Consider the following 26,514-nt stretch of genomic DNA (forward strand, 5'->3'; position numbering starts at 1 on the left):
CAGATGAGACTGACAGTGGTTTATCCATCACTTGTGCTCACGTTAGGGTACGAGAGCATGCCGTGCTTGGCCCTATGGGGCTGCACGCAGGAAGAGAACATACAAACAGGGTCTGTGAGGGACAGGCTTATAGCAACAAAACAGTGATGTGGTCTCTGCATCCCGTAGAAGGATGTGACTGCTGGGCCGAATAATGGTGAAGGACTGGTAAAAAGTGAAATCTGTTGAGGACCAGTTGGAGTGTAGCTGGTCTGGCTGATAGTGAACTAGCCGGAGGGGACAATTTACCCCTGGGTGGGGAACATATCTGATGAAGAAGGGAAATGTGTGGTCAGGCCTTTGGGGCTCTGTGATGCTCAAGACACAAAGGCAAAACATGAAATGTTGGGCTTCATATTACAGGGCATAAGATGCAATAGGAATAAAGTATTTTCTTTCACATCAGCAGTTTTGTGCTGTTTATAGCATCATAGTATGTGTGGGTAACTATATGTATTTCTCAAGCCTGTTCCTAAGACCTTAAATTTAGTGTAAATTATTCTGAGTCTCATAATAAGTTGAATATCAATCCCAGGATTTAGGTGGAGATACCATCTTAGATATTTTGAATGTTATTTGGAGTAAGCTATTTCAAAGACTGCTGTCCAGATGTTTTTAGACTGTTGACAAGATGCTAAGGAAAATCATAATTAATAGTTATATTAGCACCAATAGGGAGCTGTAGTTGTGCAGTTTTAAGAGTAAGAAATGAAGGTTCTGGGAATTCCCTCATGGTCCAGTGGTTAAGAATCTCCCTTGCAATGCAGGGGTCACAGATTCAATCCCTAGTCAGAGAAGTGAGATCCCATAGGCTGCAGGGCAACTAAACCCTCAGGCCACAACTAAGACCAATGCAGTCAAACAAATAAATATTTAAGAAAAAAAGAAATAAAAAGCTCAAAATAAAAAAGAAAATGAGGATTCTACTGAGTGAAGCTTCCCTTTACCTCTCTGTGCCTTCATCTTTTCGTTAATAAAATATAAGAACTAGTTTAGATGAGTCTACGGTCCTTTTATCTCTAAAATGACCCTGATAATTTAAGATAAACCGAAACATTTTATTTAGTGCCTATAAAGTCTAATGTTCAAGAATAATTACCGGCACACCTCAGAGACACTGTAGGTTTGTAAAGCAAATACAGCAATAAAGCAAGTCACGTGAATTTTTTTGGTTTCCCAGTGTATATAAAAGTGAGGTTTACACTATATAGTCTATTAAGACAGTATGTGTAAAAGCCATTGTATATTAAGACACTATATTGTCTATTAAGATGGTATAGCATAAAACATGTTTATACTGTAAGTCTACTAAGTGCCCAATAACATATGTCTAAAAAAACAATGTACATACCATAATTAAAAAAGGATTCTGTTTGGGGGAAGTTTCCTGGTAGTCTACTGGTTAGGACTCGGCACTTCCACTGCTGGAGGCCCATAGTTCCCCTGGTTGGGGAACTAAGATCCCACATGCCACACAGTGTGGCAAAAAAAAAAAAAAAAAAATCTGTTGGAAAAATGACACCAGTAGTCTTGCTTGACAAGAGTTGCCACAAACCTTCAGTTTGTAAAAAATGCAATATCTGTGAAGTGCAGTAAAACAAGGTACGTGGTGTACCTATTTGTATGTTTCATGTTACTAATCCATGAGCTCCTTTGCTTAAGCAATGGAATGCCCGTTTCCTGGTACATAAAAATTTCTTCAATGATTTTCAAATGAACAAATCAATCTAGGCGAGTGAGAGATGATTTGGGGGGCCAGTGAACAACGCCAAATATTTTGTGAGTGTTCTACTAGCTGGTAGTCTAACACTCATTACTAACAAGCTGATTACAACATCAAAATACGTCACCAAGGCTTAACTGTCAGCATTAACAAACAGCACTGCATCATGCCCCGGACTCTTCATGTGGCTATTTTTTTCTCATGTTGTTAACCTTCCTGTCCACCCGCAGCTAAGACCTAGAGAAGTCTCGTTAGTCCCATTCGAGACCGAAAGCCTTCACTTTGTCTCCTTTTGCAAGGATGCTCCTGATTTCAATCAGCTACTAGAAATGTCAGATGAAAAATGGCACAAATGTGAATTACGACAATAAAAGTTTATAAGCTACTAAAATAAAGTTATAGCACCTAAGAGCTGAGTCAACTGACAATGTTAAATGGAACATTTTACAACCAGTTCTGGGATAATGATAAAAAAAAAAAAAAATGGCACACAGAACATGAAGAAATATCTGACAGGAGATGGGCTCAAGATCAAGCTCGGGCTCCATGAGTTTGTATGAGCACCTCTCAAGTGAGGTGCGAGAAGGGATAGCCTAATGCTTATGGGGGGTACCCCCTCTGTGCCCAGCCCTCAGCATCTATTATCTCTTTTCTTTTTCATACCAGCTCAATGAGAGGGGGTACTACTATCATTTTAGAGAGGAGAAACTAAGGCTGAAGCCATCCATTTGGGCAAATCCCCAACAATGAAACTATTAAATAATAGACTTCAAAAGTCTCTTTGATCCCAGCAATGCTGTTTCTATACTTTTTCTATATCTTTCTATAGGCAATGCTAGCTCTAAAGAGCATGCATAGACATGTAATACATAGACATGTAATCTCATATATAAAGCAAATTTAAGCTTTCACAAAAAATCTCTCTCTCCAACTTGATGCTAGTGTTTGTTCCATGTAATCAATTCAGGTGATGGTTTTCTTGACCATGAAACTCACCGTGTAAATTAGCTACACAATCAAAGGCTTCCCTGGTGGCTCAAATGGTAAAGAATCTGCCTGCAATGCAGGAGACCCAGGTTCCATCCCTGAGTTGGGAAGATCCCCTAGAGAAGGAAAGGCAAAACTACGGAACTAGAATGAGATCAGCATTAGGAAGAAAGATGAACATTAAAAATCATATTTTAGAAAGAATACTCCTATATATAAAATAGAAAACTAATAAGAACCTACTGTGTAGCACAGGGAACTCTACTCAATACTCTGTAATGGCCTGTATGGGAAGAGAATCCAAAAAAAGAGTAGATATATGCATATGTATAACTGATTCACTTTCCTGTTTAGCAGAAACTAAGAAACTTTGTAAATCAACTATACCCTAATAAAAACTTTAAAAGAAAGAATAAAGGAGTATTATCAGGAGTTTGACTAGGTGGTATGGTTCTCTTTTTAAAATAATTCCAGTCACAAAATATCTTGTGTTATTCGTAAATTTCCACTGCCTTTCTCTGACTTTTCAAGTACTGCATCCTCCTGTCAGCCCCATGCACATAATACCAGGTGACGGTGTTTCTCTTGTGTGCCCACCCCAGCACCCCAATGACAGAGGTGCAAGAACACGAACCCCACAGCGGGCGCGTGTGTGCACACTCGGTCGCTCAGCCGTGTCGCACTCTTTGTGACCTTATGAACTATAGCCCGCCAGGCTCCTCTGTCCATGGGATTCTCCAGGCAAGAATACTGGAGTAGATTCCCAGGCCCTTCCTCGTCCAGGGGATCTTCCTGACCCAGGGATCAAAGCCCTGTCTCTTATGACTCCTGTATTAGCAGGCAGATTCTTTACCATTAGCGCCACCTAGGAAGCCCTGATAGTCTGGTATTTGCTGTAATTGCACAATTTCTTAGAAATATTACGTTTTACCTTTAAAGATCTTACAAAATTTATATTCTTCTCCCTCATATGACTTTGTTATGAAATAAAGATAGTCTTTTCAATTACTTATTATGGAGTAAAATTCATGCTCCAAGAAGAATTAATGTCATGTTAATTCTGAGGCTTTGACTACTCTGTGCAAACTCCTCTTACTCTAGCCAGAGAAACACGGTGATAAAATGGTATAATCGCGTGACATGCAAAGTGCTGATGTGAAATGAAAAGGACAGAAATATGATTGGGATATTAATTCAGGAGAAATAAGGAAATGGGACTGTTTGAATAGGCTTAGCGGGATGGTTTAGTTCTTCCTGAAAATAAGTGTGATGCTATCTCAACTTACCTTGACCTCTACCCTGACTCCCCTACTCAGGTACAATCAAACGTTTAGTTTCTAAACACACACACATTAAAAGGGTTACAAAATACCCAATAGACAGACACAGACATTCAGTGAAACTTCTCCTAAATATCAGATAAAGGCAGCATGCCAGTATAGCAATAAAACCATAAATTTCTATTGTAATGGAACACAAATTAATAAAATGGGGAAGTAGAACTTACAAAATAGCTTTAAACTCAATACCAGATTTCATTATAGGTCCTAGACTATAATGGACACAAGAGAATTTTCATGGTTGATCCATAATAATAGTCATTGGGAAGTTAAATGACAGAAGAGAGGCAGCTTTAAGTGGGAAATGGTACAATTCTTCACAGCAGTCATGCTTGTGCACTTGCTGACTATCAACCTTGAACAAAGCATTTAATTCAAACCCCATTTAAAAGTATACACTGTCAAGAGAGAAGCCAAAAACCATATACTAGTTAAGGAAGCAACCTATAACCCATGTGCCAGAGATGACACTGAAGATCAAGTCAGTTGGGACATAGACGGATTGCTCACAACCCAGTGTAGGAGCTGACTATTCAGAGATGATCTCTTCCTGCTCTCATAATGCATAACATTTTGCGGGGTGGCCACCTGATGGGAAGAACTGCCTCATTGGAAAAGACCCTGATGCTGGGAAAGATTGAAGGCAGGAGGAGCAGGGGGCAACAGAGGATGAGATGGTTGGATGGCATCACTGACTCAATGGACATGGGTTTGAGCAAGCTCTGGGAGATGGCGATGGACGGGGAAGTCTGGCGTGCTGCAGTCCGTGGGGTCGCAAATAGTTGAACATGACTGAGTGACTGAACTGAACTGAACTCACTATTTTGCCCATTCAGAACTGCAACTGAATTTAAATTCTCTCTCTGAAGATAGATTTTGCCTTTTAAGTAATCTTTTAAACTTCTGTAATGCTATATATCTGTACTATATTATTAATATAAGATCCTACTGCTGTTTTTAAAGTAGTGTAAAAAATAAGTACTGCATGTGTAATGTATATGATAGAATACATCGTATTTCATAGAATATATTCAATATCAAATTTCAACACCTACTGAAGAAAAACTGAGTGTGTGTGTAAGTCATAGTGATAATATGGATATAGATATATAGATTTAGGTATGAAAAGACAGTTCTAGCAAAGATCCAAAGCAAAAGTCACAACTTAGGAGCATAGTAAAAGCAATGATCTTGAACTCTAATTAACTTCCTATATACTCAGTTTGGGGCTTCCCAGATGATGCTAGTGGTAAAGAACCCGCCTGCCAGTGCAGGAGATATAAGAGATGTGGGTTCGTTCCCTGCATCGGGAAGATCCCCTGGAGGAAGGCATGGCAACCCACTCCAGTATTCTTGCCTGGAGAATTCCATGGACAGAGGAGCCTGGCAGACCATAGTCTGACTCTGCGATCCCATAAACTGTAGTCCACCAGGCTCCTCTGTCCATGAGGTCACACAGAGTCAAACAGGACTGAAGCAACTTAGCACAGCACAGCACATACTCAGTTTGACATCAAAAGGAGGTGAAGATTCCTTACTTGAGGGTATCAAACTGAGGAATTCTCATCAGGCTAAAAGAAAATCTTCACATGAACCACAGACTGCAATATGACCAATAGGGTCTGTGGTATTATAATAAAGTAACACTGGATTTATCCTATCTCAGTTATCAAAATAAAGTAACATCTGGCATCTACATGTATTATCTCACTAACCTTACAATTGGGCTTCCCTGGTAGCTTAGCTGGTAAAGAATCCTCCTGCAATTCAGGGGATTCCAGTTCGATCCCTGGGTCTGGAAGATCCCCTGGAGAAGGGAGAGTCTACCCACTCCAGTATTCTTGGGCTTCCCTGCTGGCTCAGACCATAAAGAATCCACCTGCAATGCAGGAGACCTGGGTTCGATCCCTGGGTTGGGAAGAGTCCCTGGAGAAGGGAATGGCTACCCACTCCAGTATTCTTGGCTGAAGAAGTCCATGGACAGAGGAGCCTGGCAGGCTACAGTCCATGGGATCACAGAGTCAGACACAACTGAGTGACTTTCACATTCACAACCTTAAAATTAGCACATGCAATGGGCTATCTGGTGATGACAAATATTTTTCATCCGTTCAGTGTATTTTACCAAACAATCCCTATGGGGGTGCCAAGCACTGTTCTATATATTAAACATATAAGAATGAATAAAAAATGTGATTCTTGCAAATTAGTAGCATAATCAGGTTCTTCTGATACCTATGTTGTGCTATCCAAATCAAGTTTTTTGACCTTCAAAACATTTGGCATGCTTTGCTTATTATTTTACTGTTAATTACAGAATTAAATGAATTTTAGCTCTGAGTTTCAAATGTGCTTTTTTGCTCTGTAGGTATTATTCAAGCAAATAAAACTCTATGAATTGTGGAATGATGAAATATTCACAGAAACTTACAACTCTGCAGTTGAATAACAATTACATTTGTTCCAAACAGGCAATTGGTTTCCAAACACATTAAACAAAGGCAATTTAGAAAACTTCTTCTTCTTCTTGGCATCATTAACATTGTTGAACGTCCTGGGATTCTGGAGTGTTTCACAAAGGTAAGTAAGTGTGTGGTAAGATGAACAATTTCTGAGTCCATGAAATATTGATCTGGGAGCCATCACTGAGCCAATGGGAATCTTGTATTCCATGACTGGACAAATTAGCATATTAGAGAAATTTAACAGATATTCAGAGCAAGAAATTTCCATTTAGACTTCACTTTTTCCATCAGTCCTTATAATAAAAAAGTTCTTTGCTCAATTCTAAAACAAGATATTTTTCCTCCAACATACAGTGCCATTTTAGAATTAGAAATAACCGTATCGATAATAAGAATGAATGAGTCATTATCATTAAAAGCAAATATCATTAAACAAATAGCTAGAAATCTAATGAGGCTTAAGATTTGGATTCCATTCAGGCCTTTAAATCAGCAGTGACCATTTCAAGGTCAATAACAAACTGTGCAAAATCGTTTAGCCAGTCACCTGAGACCATTCAAGTGGCTTAATATGTATCATCTACCATCCATCCATTGCCCGCCTGTCTCTCTCAGTGATGTCTTCTTGGATGGCTGTGCTTTTGAGCAAAGTGTCTCACCTCTCTGAGCCTCTATCTTCACACATGTAAAATAAGGACAATAATTCCAACCTTTTGTGGACTTTTTGGGGAGATGAATTTTGATAAAAGACCAAGCACGATGTCTGCCATGTTGCAGGAACTAAATATGTCTTTATTTTCCTCACTTCTTTCCACTCATTTATCTATTTAGTCTCAAATCTAGTGCCACTTATTCCTTGCCTGAATTGTTCTTTTATTTCTCTAATAAATCTCTTTTGGAACATCAGTCATGGGATGTGGTAAATTAGAAGGACATGAAGTCAGTATCAGTCAATGTTCAGTGCCACCTATGCCCTCACTATCATGGGGCCTGTGGTCCAGCATAAGAGAAGCACTGAGACCTCATGAGAGACAGAATTAATGACAAAAATTTAAAAAAAAATTAAAAGTCTAAGGGCTTCCTGAATTTTAAAATTTCTTACCTTCCTAAGTGTATGTTATCAAAGTGACCCTACGTACTGTAAAATCTCTTTAAAAATGCCAGCCTGGTTCTTAGATTGACCACCACATTAGAAAGTCAGATTCTTGCAGAAGGATTCAACAGCAATGTCCCCATCTCTGCAGCAAAACAGAGTCGGCAATAAAAACTGAAACTGAAGGCAAGGCTTCTTTCTCCTCTGGCCACTGCCTCCAAACGCATGAGTGTCCCCCACCAGCTAATTCTCACAAATGTGTGTTGTTTCTCAATATCACGTACTCTCTCACTGTAGGATCTGACCCTGTGTTTCAAAAAGTAGTTTGGGTCATTTGTCGAGACGTACACGGACCTCGAGTTTGTCATACCGAGTGAAGCTAAGTCAGAAAGAGAAACAAAATCATATCTTAACACATGAATGTGGAATCTAGAAAAATGGTAGAGATGAACCTATTTTCAGGGCAAGAATAGAGACAGACATAGAGAATGGACACATAGACACACAATGAGGAAGGCAAGGGCAGGCTGAATTGGGAGAATGGAATTTACATATATACACCACCATGCGTAGAAGAGCTAGCTAGTGGGAACCCATTGTATAGCACAGGGAGCTCAGCTCGGTGCTCTGTGATGACCTAGAGGGGTGGGATGGGTGAGGGTGGAAGGGGATATATATATATGTATACATATAGCTGATTCACTTTTTTGTACTGCAGAAACTAACACAATATTGTAAAGCAACTCTACCTTAATTAAAAGTATATATATGTCAATAAAGTTGAAAAAAAAGAGTCTTTAGAGGAAACCCAGGTGAATCCAGTCCCACAGCTTAGCTGCACAAACCTCAGCAAGTTGCTTAACCTTGCTAAGCCTCAGTTTCTTCTTTGTCAAAAGGAAACCATAAGAATGGTAACTGTGCCATAAGGCTGTTTTGAGGATAACTAAATACTCAAAAATGCTAGCAATAATAATAATAATGGCCTCATCTGTTGCTTTATGCTCCCTTCTTCCTCCTGTTTATTTTTCACCTAGACTCATGCTGAGATAAGGCCAAGATGACCATGATTGTGGGCTGAATTCAGGTAGAACTAGCATGGGAACCAAAAATCTATTAGCTCGGGGACTTACTCACACATTTATTCATTCATCCAAGCATTGTTCCAAGCACTTGAAAAATAAAATTGAAGAAAGCAAAGTACTGGTCTGCATGGAGCTAGCATCTAGCACTCAAAATATTTAAGTGTGATTATTCTTCTTTGATTGTTGAGCAAGTGAGTTACTATAAAGTGAGAAATGCTCGAGCGAGGTACAGAGAAGGAAGCAGGAATAAAAATATACAAAGCACCAGAGATTGGAGGAACCAGAGATGAAAAGGACTAAGAGATAATGTAGGCAGGGCTTGTGCATGTGAGCTAAGTCACTTCGTCATGTCCAACTCTTTGCAACATTATGGACTATAGCCCGCTAGGCTCCTCTGTCCATTGGATTCTCCAGGCAAGAATACTGGAGTGGGTTGCCATACCCTCCTCCAGGGGATCTTCCCAACCCCAGGCAAGTCTCCTGCAGCTCCTGCATTGCAGATAGAGTCTTTACCACTAAGCCATTGAGGAAGCCCCAATGTAGGTCTTACTTAGAAAGAAATCGGATTCTTACCAAATCTTCTCCATCTCCTGTATGCTTTCTTTTATCTTGCATCCTTTATGAGGGAAGGAAACAAAGAGGGGATGAAACAAAGCAGGATGAGAAGAAATTAATTTTCCATATGTTGAGCATTTCTGTCTTAAGCAGCATGTTTGCCCACCTCTCTGATCTTACACTCTATACATGAGAAGTATGGTGCTAGAGAAGACTCTTGAGAGTCCCTTGGATTGCAAGGAGATCAAACCAGTCAATCCTAAAAGAAATCAGTCCTGAATATTCATTGGAAGGGCTGATGCTGAAGCTGAAACTCCATACTTTGGCCACCTGAGGTGAAGAACTGACTCATTGGCAAAGACCCTGATGCTGGGAAAGATTAAAGGCAGGAGGAGAAGAGGACAACAGAGGATAAGATGGTTGGATGGCATCACCGACTCGATGCACCTAAGTTTGAGCAAGCTCTGGGTGTTGGTGATGGACAGGGAAGCCTGGCGTGCTGCAGTCCATGGGGTCACAAAGAGTTACTGTCAGTCCACGGACATGACTGAGTGACTGAACTGAACTGAATACATGAGAACACTGAAGTGAAAACCTAGTTGAGTAAATTGTGCTGCTTCTAAGTGCCATGGAAGAGCCTTCTTCCTGCTCTGATGACCCCTTAACTCTATGGGGATAGAAACTGTCCCTTCAGCTCAAGTAACTGTACTCAGCACCACCTGTTGATCAGCCTCCACAAGAAAAGAATGCCTGTCCCATTTCAGAAGAAAGGAGAGCCTGAAAAATTTGCCCATAGAGATTAAATAGCTAGAACCAACTACATTAGTTCAAAGGAACACATTGCCTTGGGTATCTATTCCCAGTTGGGATTGGAGAGGCCAAACTGAAAGCATTAAGTGAGAAACTGTATGGAATCTCAGTGATTAGATCAGTATCTGCAGTGAGAAGTGCAGGATTCCAGCTTATTTCTATACTGATTGCTTTTGTCAAACACTGACAAACAATAAAGGGCTTCCCTGGTGGCTCGGTAGTGAAGAACTTGCCTACCAAACAGGAGACGAGGGTTCGATCCCTGGGTCAGGAAGATCCCCTGGAGTAGGAAATGGCAACCTACTCTACTATGCTTGCCTGGACAATCCTATGGACAGAGGAGCCTGGTGGGCTACAGTTCATGGGGATCAGACACGACTTAGCAACTAATCAACGACAAACAATAAGGATGGAAACAGGAGAAAACCCAGATGTCCCAGGGATAGTATTATTGAAATGTATTATTTATGAGACAGATGATGTTTTATCTCAATACACTTCCAAACACAATCCAGTTCTTACCAAACCCAAAGGTATATCTGTTCAGAGCCAGATATTGGTGATAAATCTATCAATGTCAGTCCCAAGTATCAAGGAGAGTCCCCAGTTATTCTTGTCCCAAAGATCCTGAGGCCAGTGGATTAATGATGAAACAGCACCCTCACTAATATACAAGTGGAATTGGATCTGTGTTAGCATCCAAGGGCACACCACCATCAAGTTTATATTACTGTGCTACAATCCTGGTGTAAGTCCTAGAACCAAACTAATCTTGTTGAGTTCAGTGGGAAAATCACTTAACTGGGTATGTTGCTGTTTAGTCACTAAGTTGTGTCCAACTCTTTTGCAATTCCATGGACTGTAGCCCACCAGGCTCCTCTGTCTGTGGGATTTCCCAGGCAAGAATACTGGGGTGGGTTGCTATTTCCCTCTCCAGAGGATCTTCCCAACCCAAGGAGATCGAACCCGTATCTTCTGCATTGGCAGGGGAATTCTTTACCTCTGAGACACCAGGGAAGCCCTAGCTAAGTATGGTTAGGAATATTCCAGAATGTCAGACCAGGTGTACCTTCCATTTCTAAGAAGAAACAAAAGCAAACAGTCCCCTGCCTCTGTCTGTATTAGAGTCCTCCTCAGTCATACCTGAAATAGGGCACTGGTGACATGACATACCTGAGGCTCTCCAGGTTGGGGATGAAGGAAGCAGGTGGATGAAATGTTTTTCCTTGCTGGAAAGTATTATATGAATATCTCTATAGACCTTAGTATAAATATGCTTCCTACATCAGATACTAAGATATTAATAAAAGGATATAATAGATGTTTATTGGGCTTCCCAGGTGGAACTAGTGGTAAAGAACTCCCCTGCCAATGCAGGAGACATAAGAGACACAGGTTCAATCCTTGGGTTGAGAAGATCCCCTGGAGGAGGGCATGGTAACCCACTCCAGTATTCTTTCCTGGAGAATCCCATGGACAGAGGAGCCTGGTGGGCTACAGTCCATGGGGTTGCAAAGAGCTGGACATGACTGAACTGACTTAGCGCGCCCACACAGTTTATAGCGGGGGAGAATAGAAGGGTATTTATTATTACAGCTTGACACCATCATCCCTCCAAAATTGCAAAACACATAAATTAATATCATTGTGCTTACTTTGTTAATGATACCAGTAATCTTTTGTACATAACCTGTAACAATTAGCGAAAGAGACCTAAGTCAGAGACAAAGGACCAGTGATTGAAAGCATATCCTTTTCTTACAGGTATTTTTAGCAATGTTGAGAAGGGAAAGAAGGCAAAGTTAGCATCAGAAACCTTCGCAAATTAAAAAAAAAAGCCTAACCTCGGAGACTTATGTTTCTTTGATAAAACTGAACTTATGGTTCTTATTCATTTGTTCATTCAACCAATATTTATTGGACATCTGCTATGTACCCTGGAGAAGGAAATGGCAACCCACTCCAATATTCTTGCCTGGGAAATCCCACAGACAGGAGCCTGACTGGCTACGATCTGTGGGTTCACAAAAGGACCGAGCATGACTTAGCAACTAAACAACAACGTGTACCAGGCACTGGTCAAAGCAGTAGGCATACAGCAGTGAATAAAACAGCCTGAAATTCCTCTCCTCCTAGAGCTTCTTCAAAGTGTTTAAGAAACAATTTGTCTTCAGAGGCAACATGCTATACAGGAAAACAGTTAGGACTCGGAGAGTTCTGATTTCAAACCTAAGCTCTGTCAACTATTACTCATGTGAACCTAAGCAAGTTATGTAACCTCTTAAAACATCAGTCTTTTTTGCCTGTGAAATGGGAATGGTTCCATCCTTCCTAGGTTGTAGTGAGAATTTGGTAAGTTAGGGTGAGTACTGGGCCCTGGCTTACTTTCTGGCATTTAGAAGATGGGGAATCCAGATATTGCATTGAGTCAGAGATAAGGGGACACATTTTATAAACACATTTGTGGATTTCTTCTTTGACAGTGGTGTTTTCCACACAGTCTCAGCACTGAATTTACAAACCCCTAGTGCATCTAATGGCAACCCACTCCAGTGTTCTTGCCTGGAGAATCCCAGGGATGGCGAAGCCTGGTGGGCTGTCATCTATGGGGTCGCACAGAGTCGGACACGACTGAAGCGACTTAGCAGCAGCAACAGCAGCAGCAGTACATCTAACCACTCTAAAGTGGCGCTGGTGGTAAAGAACCCACCTGCCAATGCAGGAGACATAAGAGACATGAGTTCGATCCCTGTGTCAGGAAGATCCCCTGGAGAAGGAAATGGCAACCCACTCCAGGATTCTTGCCTGAGAAGTCTCATGGACAGATGAGCCTAGTGGACTACAGACCATAAGGTTGCAGAGAGTCGGACACGACTGAAGTGACTTAACACACACAGTACATCTGATAAATCTTTCCAGTCCTGCTGCCATTAAATCTACAGTTGATAATTCCAGACTTTCACGTTTCTCACCATCAGACTCCTGACAGACTGTAAAACAGCGCCACCTAAAGGTCCTTGTGAGACACCTTCACATGTCCTAAAACTCCCTTGGTCGTTTTATCCAGACTCTTCTGGGGAGCAGGGCTCTTAAATAATCATCACCGTTGTGCCAGTATCTATGGGATTGTAATAAAAGAGAGACAGCACGGGGAGAAAGCAAATGATTTATCAAGTCATCTACATCTGGCCTTAAAAAAAAAAAAACCTTTCTTTCTTTCTTTTTTAGATATTGTAATCTAAATCATTTTAATGCCCAGAATACCAGTGGAAGTAATCTCGAAGAAACCCTTCCCCTCCAGGAAAAGTCTCTGAAATTTTACGGCAGTACGCAGGAATTTTCTTCGAGTATTGATCTTTGGGAAACAGCCCTGTGAAACTATTTGACTCAACCCATCGTATGAGCAGAGTATTCACTGTTTTCTTCAGCTGGATGCTATGCCTTTTAGTTTAAGAGCTAATATGTATTGATATGAGAGTGGCCTTATGAACATTATCTGTGTACTTTAATGGTTCAGCCATTTAAAGCAATGTATATGACACCTCTTAGTTGTCATAGTTTTAAGTCCTTAGAATTGAAATAATAGTATGTCAATATTCTTCCTTTCAGTACATTTATTGAGCACTTATTACATGCCAGGCATAATAATCATACACAGTTTATGTCAGTAAATAATAAACCTAAACACAAATAACCTATATCTTATACATAAACAATAAGCCTATATAGTTTTACTGTACTTCATCTTGCTATTACACTATCAAGTTATGAGTGAAGGAAATTTTCTCTGAATTAAATAGCAGCATTACTGGGTCCAGTGATTAAGACTTTGCCTTCCATTGCAGGGGGTACAGGTTTGATCCCTGGCTGAGGAGCTAAGCAAGATCCCAGCCACAGCCAAAAAGCCAAAACACAAGCAATACTGTAACAAATTTAATAAAGACTTAACAAAAATGGTCCACATTAAAAAAAATCTTAAAAAAAAGTTTTTTAAAAAAACAGCATTACTAAAATAGAGGTCCTTAACCCAAAAGTGAATATTCACATACTGAAGAAATTGTAAAATAAATATAAGTGATGGAGTTATTGAGATTAAAGGAAAGAAGAAAATTAAGGAGGTTAAATGAGTGTTGGGGGAAGGGCAAGTGATCAAATCAAGGAGATGCTTAAAGAGATTCCCTAACCTGGTCTCCACTGGTACCAGTTCAGATGCATTCAGAAAACTGTTTTCCAAAAGAGATTTTACCAGTATAAGCAAATAAATGTGAAAAAATTCATTTAAAAAAAAATCAAATACAACTAGGGTCCCAAATCTTTGTAGCAGTGCTTATCAAGATTTTGCTGAGGACCCCAAGTTTCAGGCAGATTTTTCTGGCTCCAACCACAGACTGCTTTGAGGCAAAACTTTTCCCAGGAATTGGCAGTTCTAACAAACTCACCCAAATCAGTCTCTAAAATCTGAGCACCACTCTTTTCTGGGACAGTTGAAGCTGGATAGGAGAGGTGGGTTTTATCAGTTGATTGGAAATGATTCTGCAATTAGAGCACCTCCCTTGTGTATATCTAAAATATTTTAGATCTGCAAAATAAAAGATTTATACATCTTGATGAGGTGTGATATGCATTTTTAATTGCAAAAGAGCAGCTGTAAAGCACCAGGTGTTTCTCTTACTCAAACTATTTTTCATTTGTTTGTTCTGAGGACAGTGAAAAGACAAACCCTTACAGACAAAAATTCTTGCCCTGTAACTTTTTTGAATCCTTCTTTTTTGGGGGGGATTTGTTCTCTGATGAAACAGTAAGGCCGATCCCTGATCTGCCTTAGAATCTTGCTTTGTTGTAAAAGGTTAAATGCTGAGTTTGTCATTTGGGTTTAATCACTGCTCCAAAGATCAAAAAACCTTTAAACACACCTCATCTCAGAACAAGTCAGAAGCTCCAACAGTCCCTCTCACTGTTAGAAATAGGGTCTGCTTTATTTTGTTGTCCCTCCCCCTCCAAATTTGCCTTTGTCTCCTTAAATTTCTACATCATGATAGGAAAAAGTGCTCATTATGCTTTCACTCATCATTAGAGATGAAAAAAGATCTACAGAATTATAAAGATGACCCCAAGCAAGCACCAGAAGAGCTTAGAATTCTCACACTGGGGATGACACTCGTGATTAGCTAAATTGCAGGGACTACACACACTTGCATTGGAAACAGGAGGCGTTCACACACTAGTTTCTTGTCTAGGGCTTAGCAACATTATCACTGAGCACCTGGAATAGTTTACGCATTAAATGTAATTGGTTTTGCTTTACATAAATCTGTAGCTTTGTAAATAAGCAGAGCATTTCAGCTTCTCTATAACACCAGTTAACTTAAAGGGATGTGTTGTTTGCAGAAGCCTGCTGGGTTCTGTACAGTATTTCTCCAGTAATATGCTCGGTGGCAGGCAAAGTTCTGCGTCCCCGCACTGTTGCATTGACTCACTTGTTGCCGAGGGTCTGAACCCAGACACTCGTTTGCTCCATTTTTCAGTTGTAAAAGATCGGCAAGATGAAGTCTTTCCTAAGAATCACCTTCTGTGCTCTATTTCTGACCACGACCGAGACCTGAAAGGTGAGGTACTTGAAAATGTTTTCTGTGACCTGCAGAGCACACATCTGACACCAGCTGGCTCTGTCCACAACTGACAGCTACATCTCTTTCCTCTTTCTTTTCTTCTTGTAACACTTCAATCCAATGCAGCCAAAAGTCCCTGCATTGAATGATATACAAAATTAAGAAAACCACGTTCTTATGATGTGAATCTGCCAGTGAAAACGTTGCCATCAGAGTGACTTTTTAAATAACACTTAGAAATCTGCTCCTGGAAGTTGGGAAATTTTTTCAAGCTTCTTGGCTATTTCCCCTCATTGTCTCTCTCTTTTTTTATTAATTAATTGTTAATTAATTAATCGAACAGGTATTAGTTGCTTCACCCGTGGTGTTTTTAGTTGCATCATGCCAGATTTTTAGCTGGGGTATGTGGAGTCTAGTTTCCCTGCCAGGGATTGAACCTGGGCCCCCTGAGTCTTAGCCACTGGACTACCAGGGAAGTCCCTCCCCTCATTATCTCTTGGACTCAGCTTAATCCTTTCTCATATCCCTTTCAGGTAATCTTGATTTATAGCATTCATTCCACCCTGGCCAAAATCTAATTCTCTTGGTTTCTGAAAGCATTTTATCGACTGTCAGAGTAACAGTATCACCAAAAAACAGCTCATGATTCCAAAATGCTTCCTATTAATATTACATGATTTACAAATTGAAGGAGGGAGACTCCTAAAAACCACAGGATCCCTTTGCTGTATGACAAAAGAGCCTCAGCCTTAGCACCTTGAACCAGTCCAGTGGTGGGCATAGCCCATCACCACTGCTAGAAAAGCCGACATACAATCACCAGCTACAGACTTATAAATAAGGTCCTTAAATGAAATCAACAGCTGAGTGATGACAGCGCGCAGGTGCTGCTAACATTCAGGTCTGCTTGTAGAGAACAGGGAAATTAGAGGAACCACTCATAGTAACAACTCATATCTGTGTCACCCTTTATAGTTTACAAGCTGCTGTCACATGTATCATCACATTTGGTTGGCACCACCCTGGGAAGTAGACACATTTTGGCAAGCCCGTTTCATACAGGAGACATTGCAGCTCTGAGACACAGCGAATAATCGAGAGTCACAGAGACAGTGGATGTCTTAAGACGTTCACTTGGTCCGTCTGTTTTTAAAGTGCCAGCCCCTTCTTCAAAAGACACTCATAATAGTCACCAACACCAGATGATTCCCAGCCACTTTGGGTGAAACCCTCTCCACATCATCCCAAAGGGAACAAGAATGAAAGGAAAGACCACGTGGGGGTTCGCTGTTGTTTAGTCACTAAGTTGTGTCCAGCTCTTTTGTGACCCCGTGGACTGCAGCCCGCCAGGCTCCTCTATCTATGGGATTTTCCAGGCAGGAATACTGGATTGTGTTGCCATTTGCTTCTCCAGGAGATGTTCCTAACCCAGGGATTGAACTCATGTCTCCTGTATTGGCAGACAGATTCTTTACCATGGAGCCACCTGGGAAGCCCCATTGGGGTTAGAGACCCTGACAGAATGGTTACCCAGAACAGCATTGTTCTAACATCTCTTCCCCAGCCCTTAGCTCCCTCTGTGGAGCCAGCCACTGTCCTTGTGTGGATCTTAGGCTTTCAGGAGCACCGCACTGAAAAGACGCCCCCAGACTGACCACCCTGGGGTTGGGAAAGAGGGTCTTGGGCTCAAAACATCCTTTCCTTCCCCTTGCAACAAAATGCCCTCAGACGTGCTATCGTCAATTCCAAACTGCCTTAGGAAAGAACAGGTTAAGGAAAGCAAATTTACCCTCCAAAATATTATTAATAATGGTGAAGACTCCTGTAGTACTGCTAAATACAAGGCACTGTTGTGTTTTTTTTTTAAATATCAATTCATTTAATCATCAGCTTCCCAGGTAGCGTTAGTGGTAAAGAACCTACCTGCCAATGCAGGAGATATAAGAGAGGTGGGTTCAATCCCTAGGCTGGGAAGATCCCCTGGAGGAGGGCATGGCAACCCACTCTAATATTCCTGCCTGGAGAATCTCATGGACAGAGAAGCCTGGAAGGCTGCCATCCAAACGATCACAAAGAATCAGAGAGGACTGAAGCGACTGAGCATGGGCGCAGGCGTTTGGTCATCACAATAAGTACTCTATAAGTACAATTACCTCTATAAGTACAATGGTAAATTCCATTTTACAGATAAAATCATGAAACACAGAGGAGTTAATAACTTTACAAAGGTTGCACAAGCAGCATGGACAGAGTGAACATTTGGACTTAGGGAGCCTGATTACAAATTCCAGGGGCAAGCCCTTTATATGGAACTGCCCCCTCAGTAGAGCTGTTGCCTACAACAGATTTTTATATATTCTCAGGGCAATTCCAGCGAAGACAGTGCCTTGGCCCAAGGCATTTCAGTATCTTCTGTCACAGCACAGAAGAACAGGACTTCTTCCATCAGTAATTGTTGGATGCAAACAATATCAACTCTTAATGACCCCAGGGACTGCCCCTCCCTCTCTTTTGTGAATAATTATTGTTCTTCTGCTTAAACCCAAAGGCATGTCTCTATAGGCAGAATTTCAGGCTCTGTGGCAATCCCTGTAGGGGTCCTTTTGGAGTGTTCCTTGGTTTATAAGGTAAGCTGTCTGTTCCTCAATTGACAGTCATTGTTAGATCAAGATGGAACCTTAGGCCAACTAGTCTCCACTTCCTCAGCCTTTACACGGACCTTCCGGGGATTCCTCCAGTAAATTTAGTAAAAGTGTCAAAGATAATTGAGCACTGTGATGACAAGACCCAGTCTTTCTGTCTCTCTCTGCCTATCTCTCTCATACACACACACACTCATTCTCTCTCCATATCTATCTTGCTCCCTCTCTCTGGCTGTGTGTTCAATTCAGGTGGACTATGGTCTGTGGTCTAGCATCCATTGTCTATGGTTGAATGGATGCTATTTGACAGCCAAGATCTTCTCCCCAAGTGATACGTTGTCACAAGTCTACTCAGAGACCTTACTAATTATTAAATAATATAACAGCACCCAAACTTTAATCTATCATCCACCTTAGACAGGTTTGAATCCACACACTGGCTGGGAATCACGTTGTTATAATACTTAAGCCTGCTAAACCACAAGTGACCAAACCTTGTCTAAACAGAGTAACGAGTCAATAGCTGATGACAAGTGTCTATTACCATGGTAGCAGCAAGTCGGAAGCACATTTCAAGACACTGATGCCAAGAGTGAGGCAACACTGCTAACAGGGATAAAAGAAGGCAAAAAATGGAATCAGCGGGACACAGAAATTTGGCAAGTAGCAGGGGGAAGTCACCAGAACATCGAAGAAACTATCAAGAAAGCACACGTGCCATCATCATGGACAGTTTTCATTTTCCCAAAGCCATCTCTGGAAACAAACTGGACAGCTTGAACTCCCATTTTGGTGGGATGCATTGCACAGAGTAAGTGCCTTAATTTCCCTGAATTGATGATGGCCCCCTTGAGCATAACAGAATGCTTCTTAATGCATTCCCACGCCTCACTCACATGGGTTAAACCTTCCTGACTGGTTTCTACGGTATCTCCAGAAATGCAGATTTCTGTCTGTGTGCAGCTTGTACAGTTCTGCCTTATTTCTTTGCAGCCAACCATGCCTGAAAGACGGAAACAAACAAGATGGACAAGTATGGCAGTGAATGAACCATTTTACTGCAATTAGAAGTTCACGGAGAATAAATTATCCCCTCATTCAAGCTGTCCAGTAGTAATGCTCATTAATAATAACACTTCCACGACAGTCTGCCTCCCACAACAACAGTGAGTGCTAGAAACTTTATCATTACTCTCAAAGCAAGAGTCACATCCCAGACGGCCAGCCTGGATCACCGTATGCAGCACACAAGAGAAGGCTTAAATTACCAAGAAGCTTACATGCCTAACTGTCCATGAAGTTCACTGACTAGATGAGCATGTGCAAAAAATCCAAGGGCTTCTCTCCTTCTAGCTTTCTCTGCTAATCCACGCTACATCGTAAATGATTTTTCACATTAACAAGTTAGTCTAGCTAAAAGGGTATTTGCCTCATTGAAGATACCTATTTTATTACAGGATCTTTATTTTCTACATGTGCCCATAAGATTATAGAGAATATGTGGTCCATGAAAACAGAAATGTTTGTGGAGAACTGCATCTCCACCTATACATGTACATATACATATTCATATGGGCTTCCCCGGTGGCTCAGTGATAAAGAATCTGCCTGCAGTGCAGGAGCCACAGGAGATGCAGGTTTGATCCCTGAGTCAGGAAGATCCCCTAGAAGAAGGCATGGCAACCCACTTCAGTATTCTTGCCTGGAGAGTCCCAAGGACAGACGAGCCTGGTGGGCTATGGTCCATAGGGTCACAAAGAGTCAGACACAACTGAAGAGACTGAGCACACATTATGCATATTCATATACATATACATATACATACATATATTTGCTTCCCAGGTGGCTCAGTCGTAAAGAATCTGCCTGCCAAGCAGGAGACATGGGCTTAGTCCCTATGTTGGGAAGATCCTCTGGAGAAGGAAATGGCAACCCACCCCAGTATTCTTGCCTGGGAAATCCCATGGACAGAGGAGCCTGGCAGGCTATAGTCCATGGAGTCGCAAAGAGTAGGACACAACTGAGCAATTATACACAAATACATATAGTTACATCCATGTACAGAAGGAGCATTCCAGTTAGTAACTGATGCTAAAATGTCTCTCCATATGGGCTTCTCCATGTCTCTCTACATGGGCTCCTTTGGGCTTCTTTGAAACCTGATGGCTGGTAGCACATGGCAAGTATCCCCAGAAAGAAATAAAGCCAAGCAGAAACAATATCATCTTTTGTAACCTAGCTAGGGGCCACACAGCATCACTTCTACTGCTTTCTGTTTGTTGAAGTAGTCAGAGCATCCTGTCTAGATGTGAAGAGGGGAAACTGGATCCAACTCTTCATAAGAAGTAGCAAGATTCTAGAAATGCACATGGGACCCCAAATGTCAATATGGACATTTTTTGTCTAAAGCAGAACAGATATCTGTTAGACAAAGGGCAGAAGAAGGAGCATTTCAGGTAATGGTGGGAAGTAGCATAAGCAACATGGCAAAGTACAAAACAGCACAGCTTATTCTGAAAACTGCAAGTCATTTGGACTTTTGACAAGAGCAGTTGATTGGAGCACAAGATTTGAGGGCAGAATAACTTGACAGATTTGTGCTTCAAAAAGAACACTCAGTCCAAAACTGTAGAGGATCAATTGGTAGGGGCTAGACAAAAGTTAGTTCAGGATAGTCACTATGTGTAAGTGAATATTGGTAAGAGATAATGAGATCCAGACTTCCCTGGTGGTCCAGTGGTTAAGACTCCACCTGCCAATGCAGGGGACACAGGTTCGATCCCTGGTCCAGGAAGATCCAGCATGCTGCAGAGCAATTAAACCTGTGTGCCACAACTACTGAGTCCACGAGCCTAGAGCTTGGGAGCCACAACTAGAAAAGCCACTGCAATGAGAATCCAGTGAACTGTAACAAAATGCAGCCCCCGCTCGCCGCGACTAGAGAAAACCCATGCCCAGCAATGAAGACTCAGCAACCAAAGATAAATAAATTAATTTTTTATAGAAGATAAAGAGATCTGAGGTTAGGGTAGCAAGATGTGGATAGGAGATGGGAAGAACATCAGACATTCAAAGGCAGAATAACAAGAAGAAACTGTTGGATTTCCACTGGGCACTGAATAATCTCATGTAATTCTCACAACCTCTCTATGGTCTAGGAATTATTCTTGTCTTCATTTTGTACATAAGGAAACTGAAATAGAAGCCAAGCTGCTTGCCCGTTTTCCCCACAATTAGGACTGGGATTCATAGAGTCCAACATGGAAGCCCACGCATTTAATCACTAAGCTATACTAATCAGATATGGTGGTGACAAAGGGAAAAGAGTTCAAGATCATCACCAGGTTTCTGATTCAAGCAACAAAGTGACAATGCCACTCAACTAAAGAAAGAAATACAGGAGGATGGGGCACCAGGATAGTGGAAAGGATGCAAACATGTTTGTACAAAATGAGTTTGAGGTGTCTATAGGGAATTGACCAACCTAGACAGCATATTAAAAAGCAGAGACATTACTCTGCCAACAAAGGTCCATCTAGTCAAAGCTATGTTTTTTTCCAGTAGTCATCTATGGATGTGAGAGTTGGACCATAAAGAAGGATGAGCGCCAAAGAATTGATGCTTTTGAACTGTGGTGTTGCAGAAGACTCTTCAGAGTCCCTTGGACAGCTAGGAGATCAAACCAATCAATCCTCAAGGAAATTAATCCTGAATTAGAAGGACTGATGCTGAAGCTAAAACTCCAGTTCTTTGGCCACCTGATGCAAAGAACTGACTCATTGGAAAAGACCCTGATGCTGGGAAAGATTGAAGGTAGGAGGAGAAGGGGGCAACAGAGGATGAGATGGTTAAATGCCATCACCGATTGGATGGACATGAATTTGAGCAAGCTCCAGGAGTTGGTGATGGACAGAGAAGCCTGGCATGCTGCAGTCCATGGGGTCGCAAAGAGTTGGACATGACTGAGCAACTGAACTGACTGACTGTAGGGAATTGAGTGGAGATTTCTAAAACCCTGTTGGTGATCTATACAAGGCATAATGGATTTTGTTCATATGGAAATGAATCTGAATCATCAAGCATTTATACTTAAAAAGGACCTTAAGGAACATCTAATCAAGTTTTTTATTTTACAAATGAAGAACTCTAGATCCAGAGAGGTGATGCAATTCACCCATAGAGAAACCCGTATTTCATTGGGAAAGTTTCCAGGAGTTCTGACACTCAGTCTGGCTCAGTAGAGTATAAATTCTCAAAAGAATTATTAGGGAAGAAGTGTCCATCATCAAATTCTGGATTTAACAAGCAATTTAGTTTGATGTCTTCAGAACTTCTCAGAAGCTTTATTATATATACTGGGAATTTCTAAGAAATGGATTTGCTATTCAGTGTTTTCTAAATTCATGTGACCACTCAATCCTTTACTCAGAGAATACTTCTCAGCACTGGTATTCTTTGCTATACATCAGAGATGCTGGAAGGTTCTCTGTAGGCCAGACCTTATAGTGGGAACTGCAGTCACTGAATTGGGAAGCCTAAATGCAATGGGAGTGATCGGATCCCAAAGTGGCAGAGGCCAATGGCAGCACTCAACCATCAAAGGCAAAGTGAGACTTTTTACTATACTGGACAGCAGAGGCAAAGCAGAATAGCCTGACTCATGCAGACCTACGGCACTGACTAGTTGACCGTGGTGTTCCTAGAAGTAAGATGCTGAATTCTTACTTAACCTGTCCTGGCAGAAAAGGTTCTAGATCAAGTGAATGCAAGTTTAATCTGAATCATAAAAACAGAGAGTTGCAGCCGCTTAATTAATTTTCAGACTTGAGCCTCTTTACAGAACAATTTGGATGAAAGGGAACCAGGTCCCCTTGAGAAAAGACCCCAGTACACTGCAAAAATATACTGTTAATTTTTCTCCCAGGCCTCCCCAAAAAGGACCCACTGCCTTTTACTAGAGTACCTGTACACTGGGCATAAGGAAATGATCAGACCATTTGGGAATTACTGGATACAGTATTGGAACTGACATTGATTCCATGAGACCCAGAACATCACTATGGCACACAGGTTAGAGTAAGGACTTATGAAGACCAGATGACCAGCGGAATTTTAGCTTAAGTCTAATTCGCAGTGGGCCCGATTCAGTATGGCCTAATTCAGTATGTTCCCAAACCCACCCTGTGGTTATTTCTCCAGTTCCAGAAGGTGTAATTGGAATAGACATACTTAGCAGCTGGTACAATTTCCACATTGACTCCCTCGCCTATAGACTGAAGGTTACAGTAAGACCCCTACATACGAACCTTCAAGTTGTGAACTTTCAAAGATGTGATTATGTGTTTGCATGTCCAGTCACGTAAGTTAGTTCAAATATCTGGCATATATTGTCACATGTGTACATCCCCTACAAGTGGTTGTGCTTTTGTGTACTTTACTGTACAGTACTCTATAGTACCGTATGAGTACAGTATCTTTATTTCAGACCAGGATGTCTGGAAGCAAACATAAAAGCAGTGGTGATGTAACTGGTACTGTACTGTGTAACCAATGGTGTTGAGTAGCTAGGTTAACATTGTTGGATTTATGAATGCACTCTCAGAATGGAACTTATTCATATGTAGGGAACTTGCTGTATTATGGTTGGAAAGGCCATTAGAACACGTTAGAATGCCTCTACATAGGAAAACAGTAAACCAAAAGCAGTACTATATTTCTGGAGAGATTACATAAGTTACTGCCACCACCAAGGGCTTGAAAGATGCAGGTCTAGTGATTACCACCAAACTCCATTTAAGTCTCCTCCTATTTGAACTGTGAAAAAGACAGGTATCAATAAAAAAAAAAAAAAATACCAACAAAATACAAAAGAAGATGGCAAGAAAAGAAAGGAGGGTCCAGATAACTATAATACTAACAGGAAACAAAAATGTGGCAATAAAACGTCCTTCCCAATCAGTAATTATTTTTGTGTAAATGGTTTGAATTCCCCAATCAAAAGACATAGAGTGGCTGAATGGATTAAAAAAAAAAATCCAACTATATACTAACTATAAGAAACTCACTGTAGGTTTGACACATACACTAAAACCCAACAGCATATTAAAAGGATTACCATAACCAAATGGGATTTATTCCTGGGATGTAAGGATTATTCAACAATGAAAATGAGTTAATTTTATATAGCACATTGTAGAATAAATGATAAAAAAAATCACATGATTATCTCAGTAGATGCAGAAAAAGTATTTGACAGAATTCAATACCTTATCATGATAAAAAGTCTCAACAAATTAGGAATAGAAAGAAATTATCCCAATATAATTAAGACTATATATGAAAAGTCTTTTTCTTTTTTAATATAATTAAGACTATATAAGAATATAATTAAGACCATATACAAATATAATTAAGACTATACAGTCCATGGAATTCTCCAAGCCAGAATACTGGAGTGGGTAGCCTTTCCCTCCTCCAGGGGATCTTCCCAACCCAGGGATCGAACCCAGGTCTCCCACATTGCAGACTGATTCTTTACCAGCTGAGCCACAAGGGAAGCCCAAGAATACTGGAGTAGGTAGCCTATTCTTCTGCAGCAGATCTTCCCAACCCAAAAATCAAACTGAGGTCTCCTGCATTGCAGGTGGATTCTTTACCACCTAAGCTATCAGTGAAGCCCTAGGCTATATATGAAAAGCCCACAGATAACATCAACTCAATGGTGAAAAACTGAAAGCTTTACCTCTAAGATCAGAACAAAGCAAGGATGTCCAGTGTCACCACTTCTATTCAACATGGTACTGGACATCTTCACCAGAACAAACTGATAAGAAAAAATAAAAGGCACCCCAATCAAAAAGAAGTAAAACTGTCCTTCTTTGCAAATGGTATGATATTGTATATGGAAAACCCCAAAGACTCCATTTTTTCTAATGTTAGAACTAATAAGCAAATTCATTAAATTTCAGGATATACAATCAACATATAAAAATCAGCTGCATTTCTATACACTATGAATGGACTATTGCAAATTAAGAAAATCCATTTACTATCTGGCATGGAAAAGAATAAAATACTTAGGATTAACCAAAGAAGTGAAAAATTTGCACACTTAAAACTACAAATCATTGATGGAAGAAATTTTTTAAAGACACAAATTCATTTATTTATTAGAAAAAAATCAAATAAAAGACATCCCATGTTCATGAACAGAAAGATTTAATATTTTTCAAATGGTCATACTGCCTGCCCAAAGTGATCTAAAGATTCAATGCCATCCATATCAAAATCCCAATAGCAATTTTTACAGAAATTTTTAAAAACCTAAAATTCATTGAAACCACAAAAGACCAGGAATAGCCAAATCAATCTTGAGAAAGCACAAAGCTGAAGGAATCATTTCTCCTGATTTCAAAATATACTACAAAGCTATAGTATCCAAAAGAGTATGGTTTTGGCATAAAGACAAAAAAGACCAATGAAGTGGAATAGAGAGCCCAGAAATAAACTCACACATATTGGGTTAACTAATCCTCAATAAAGATGCCAAGAACACATAATGGATAAAAGATAGTCTGTTCAGAAAACAGTGTTGGAAAAACTGGATCTCCACATATAAAAGAATGAAGCTGGACCCTTATCTTACCATATACACAAATATCAACTCAAAATGGATTAAACATTTTAAACATAAGACCTGAATCTGTAAAATTCCTAGCATAAAACAAAAAATCCTCATGACATTGGTCTTGGCAATAATTGTATGGATATGACATCAAAAGCACAAGCAACAAACACATAAATATACAAGTAAGACTACATAAAACTAAAAAATGTCTGCACATCAAAGGAACTAACAACAAAATGAAAAGGCAATCTATCTAAAATTTCAAATTTCAAAGTTAAAAAATTTGCCCTAAATCTAAGAAAAGGACTAACATCTTCTAACTCCCATCTTCCCATTGGCTGTGCCACTCCTTGTGATGAACCCAAGTTAATAAATATCAAATATCACAGAAATACTAAATTTTTGTCTTGACTTTGAGCGTATATAATAACTCTCTGTCTTTGGTATCTGATATAAGAAGGCATAAGTCCAAAGAAAATCCCAGACAACTAGTATCTTCCTTGAACTTTATTATTCATCCCTAAAAACAATTTAGCTCCTAT

The 26,514-nt window shown here is 40.4% G+C and overlaps 1 protein-coding gene across 1 annotated transcript in view; it reads left to right on the plus strand.

Annotated features, from left to right (window-relative positions):
• Positions 1 to 13,470, plus strand: part of SLC15A5 (solute carrier family 15 member 5) — a 93,233-nt gene extending 79,763 nt beyond the window's left edge. Inside the window, exons 8-9 of the mRNA XM_081590517.1 lie at positions 6,561 to 6,669; positions 13,323 to 13,470. Coding sequence (XP_081446643.1) covers positions 6,561 to 6,669; positions 13,323 to 13,470 — 257 coding nt within the window. The remainder of the gene's footprint in view (positions 1 to 6,560; positions 6,670 to 13,322) is intronic.
• The last annotated feature ends 13,044 nt before the right edge of the window (positions 13,471 to 26,514 follow it).

Source organism: Giraffa tippelskirchi, chromosome 4 (assembly GCF_054371585.1).
Source record: "Giraffa tippelskirchi isolate mGirTip1 chromosome 4, T2T-mGirTip1v1.2.pri, whole genome shotgun sequence".
Taxonomy (NCBI): domain Eukaryota; kingdom Metazoa; phylum Chordata; class Mammalia; order Artiodactyla; family Giraffidae; genus Giraffa; species Giraffa tippelskirchi.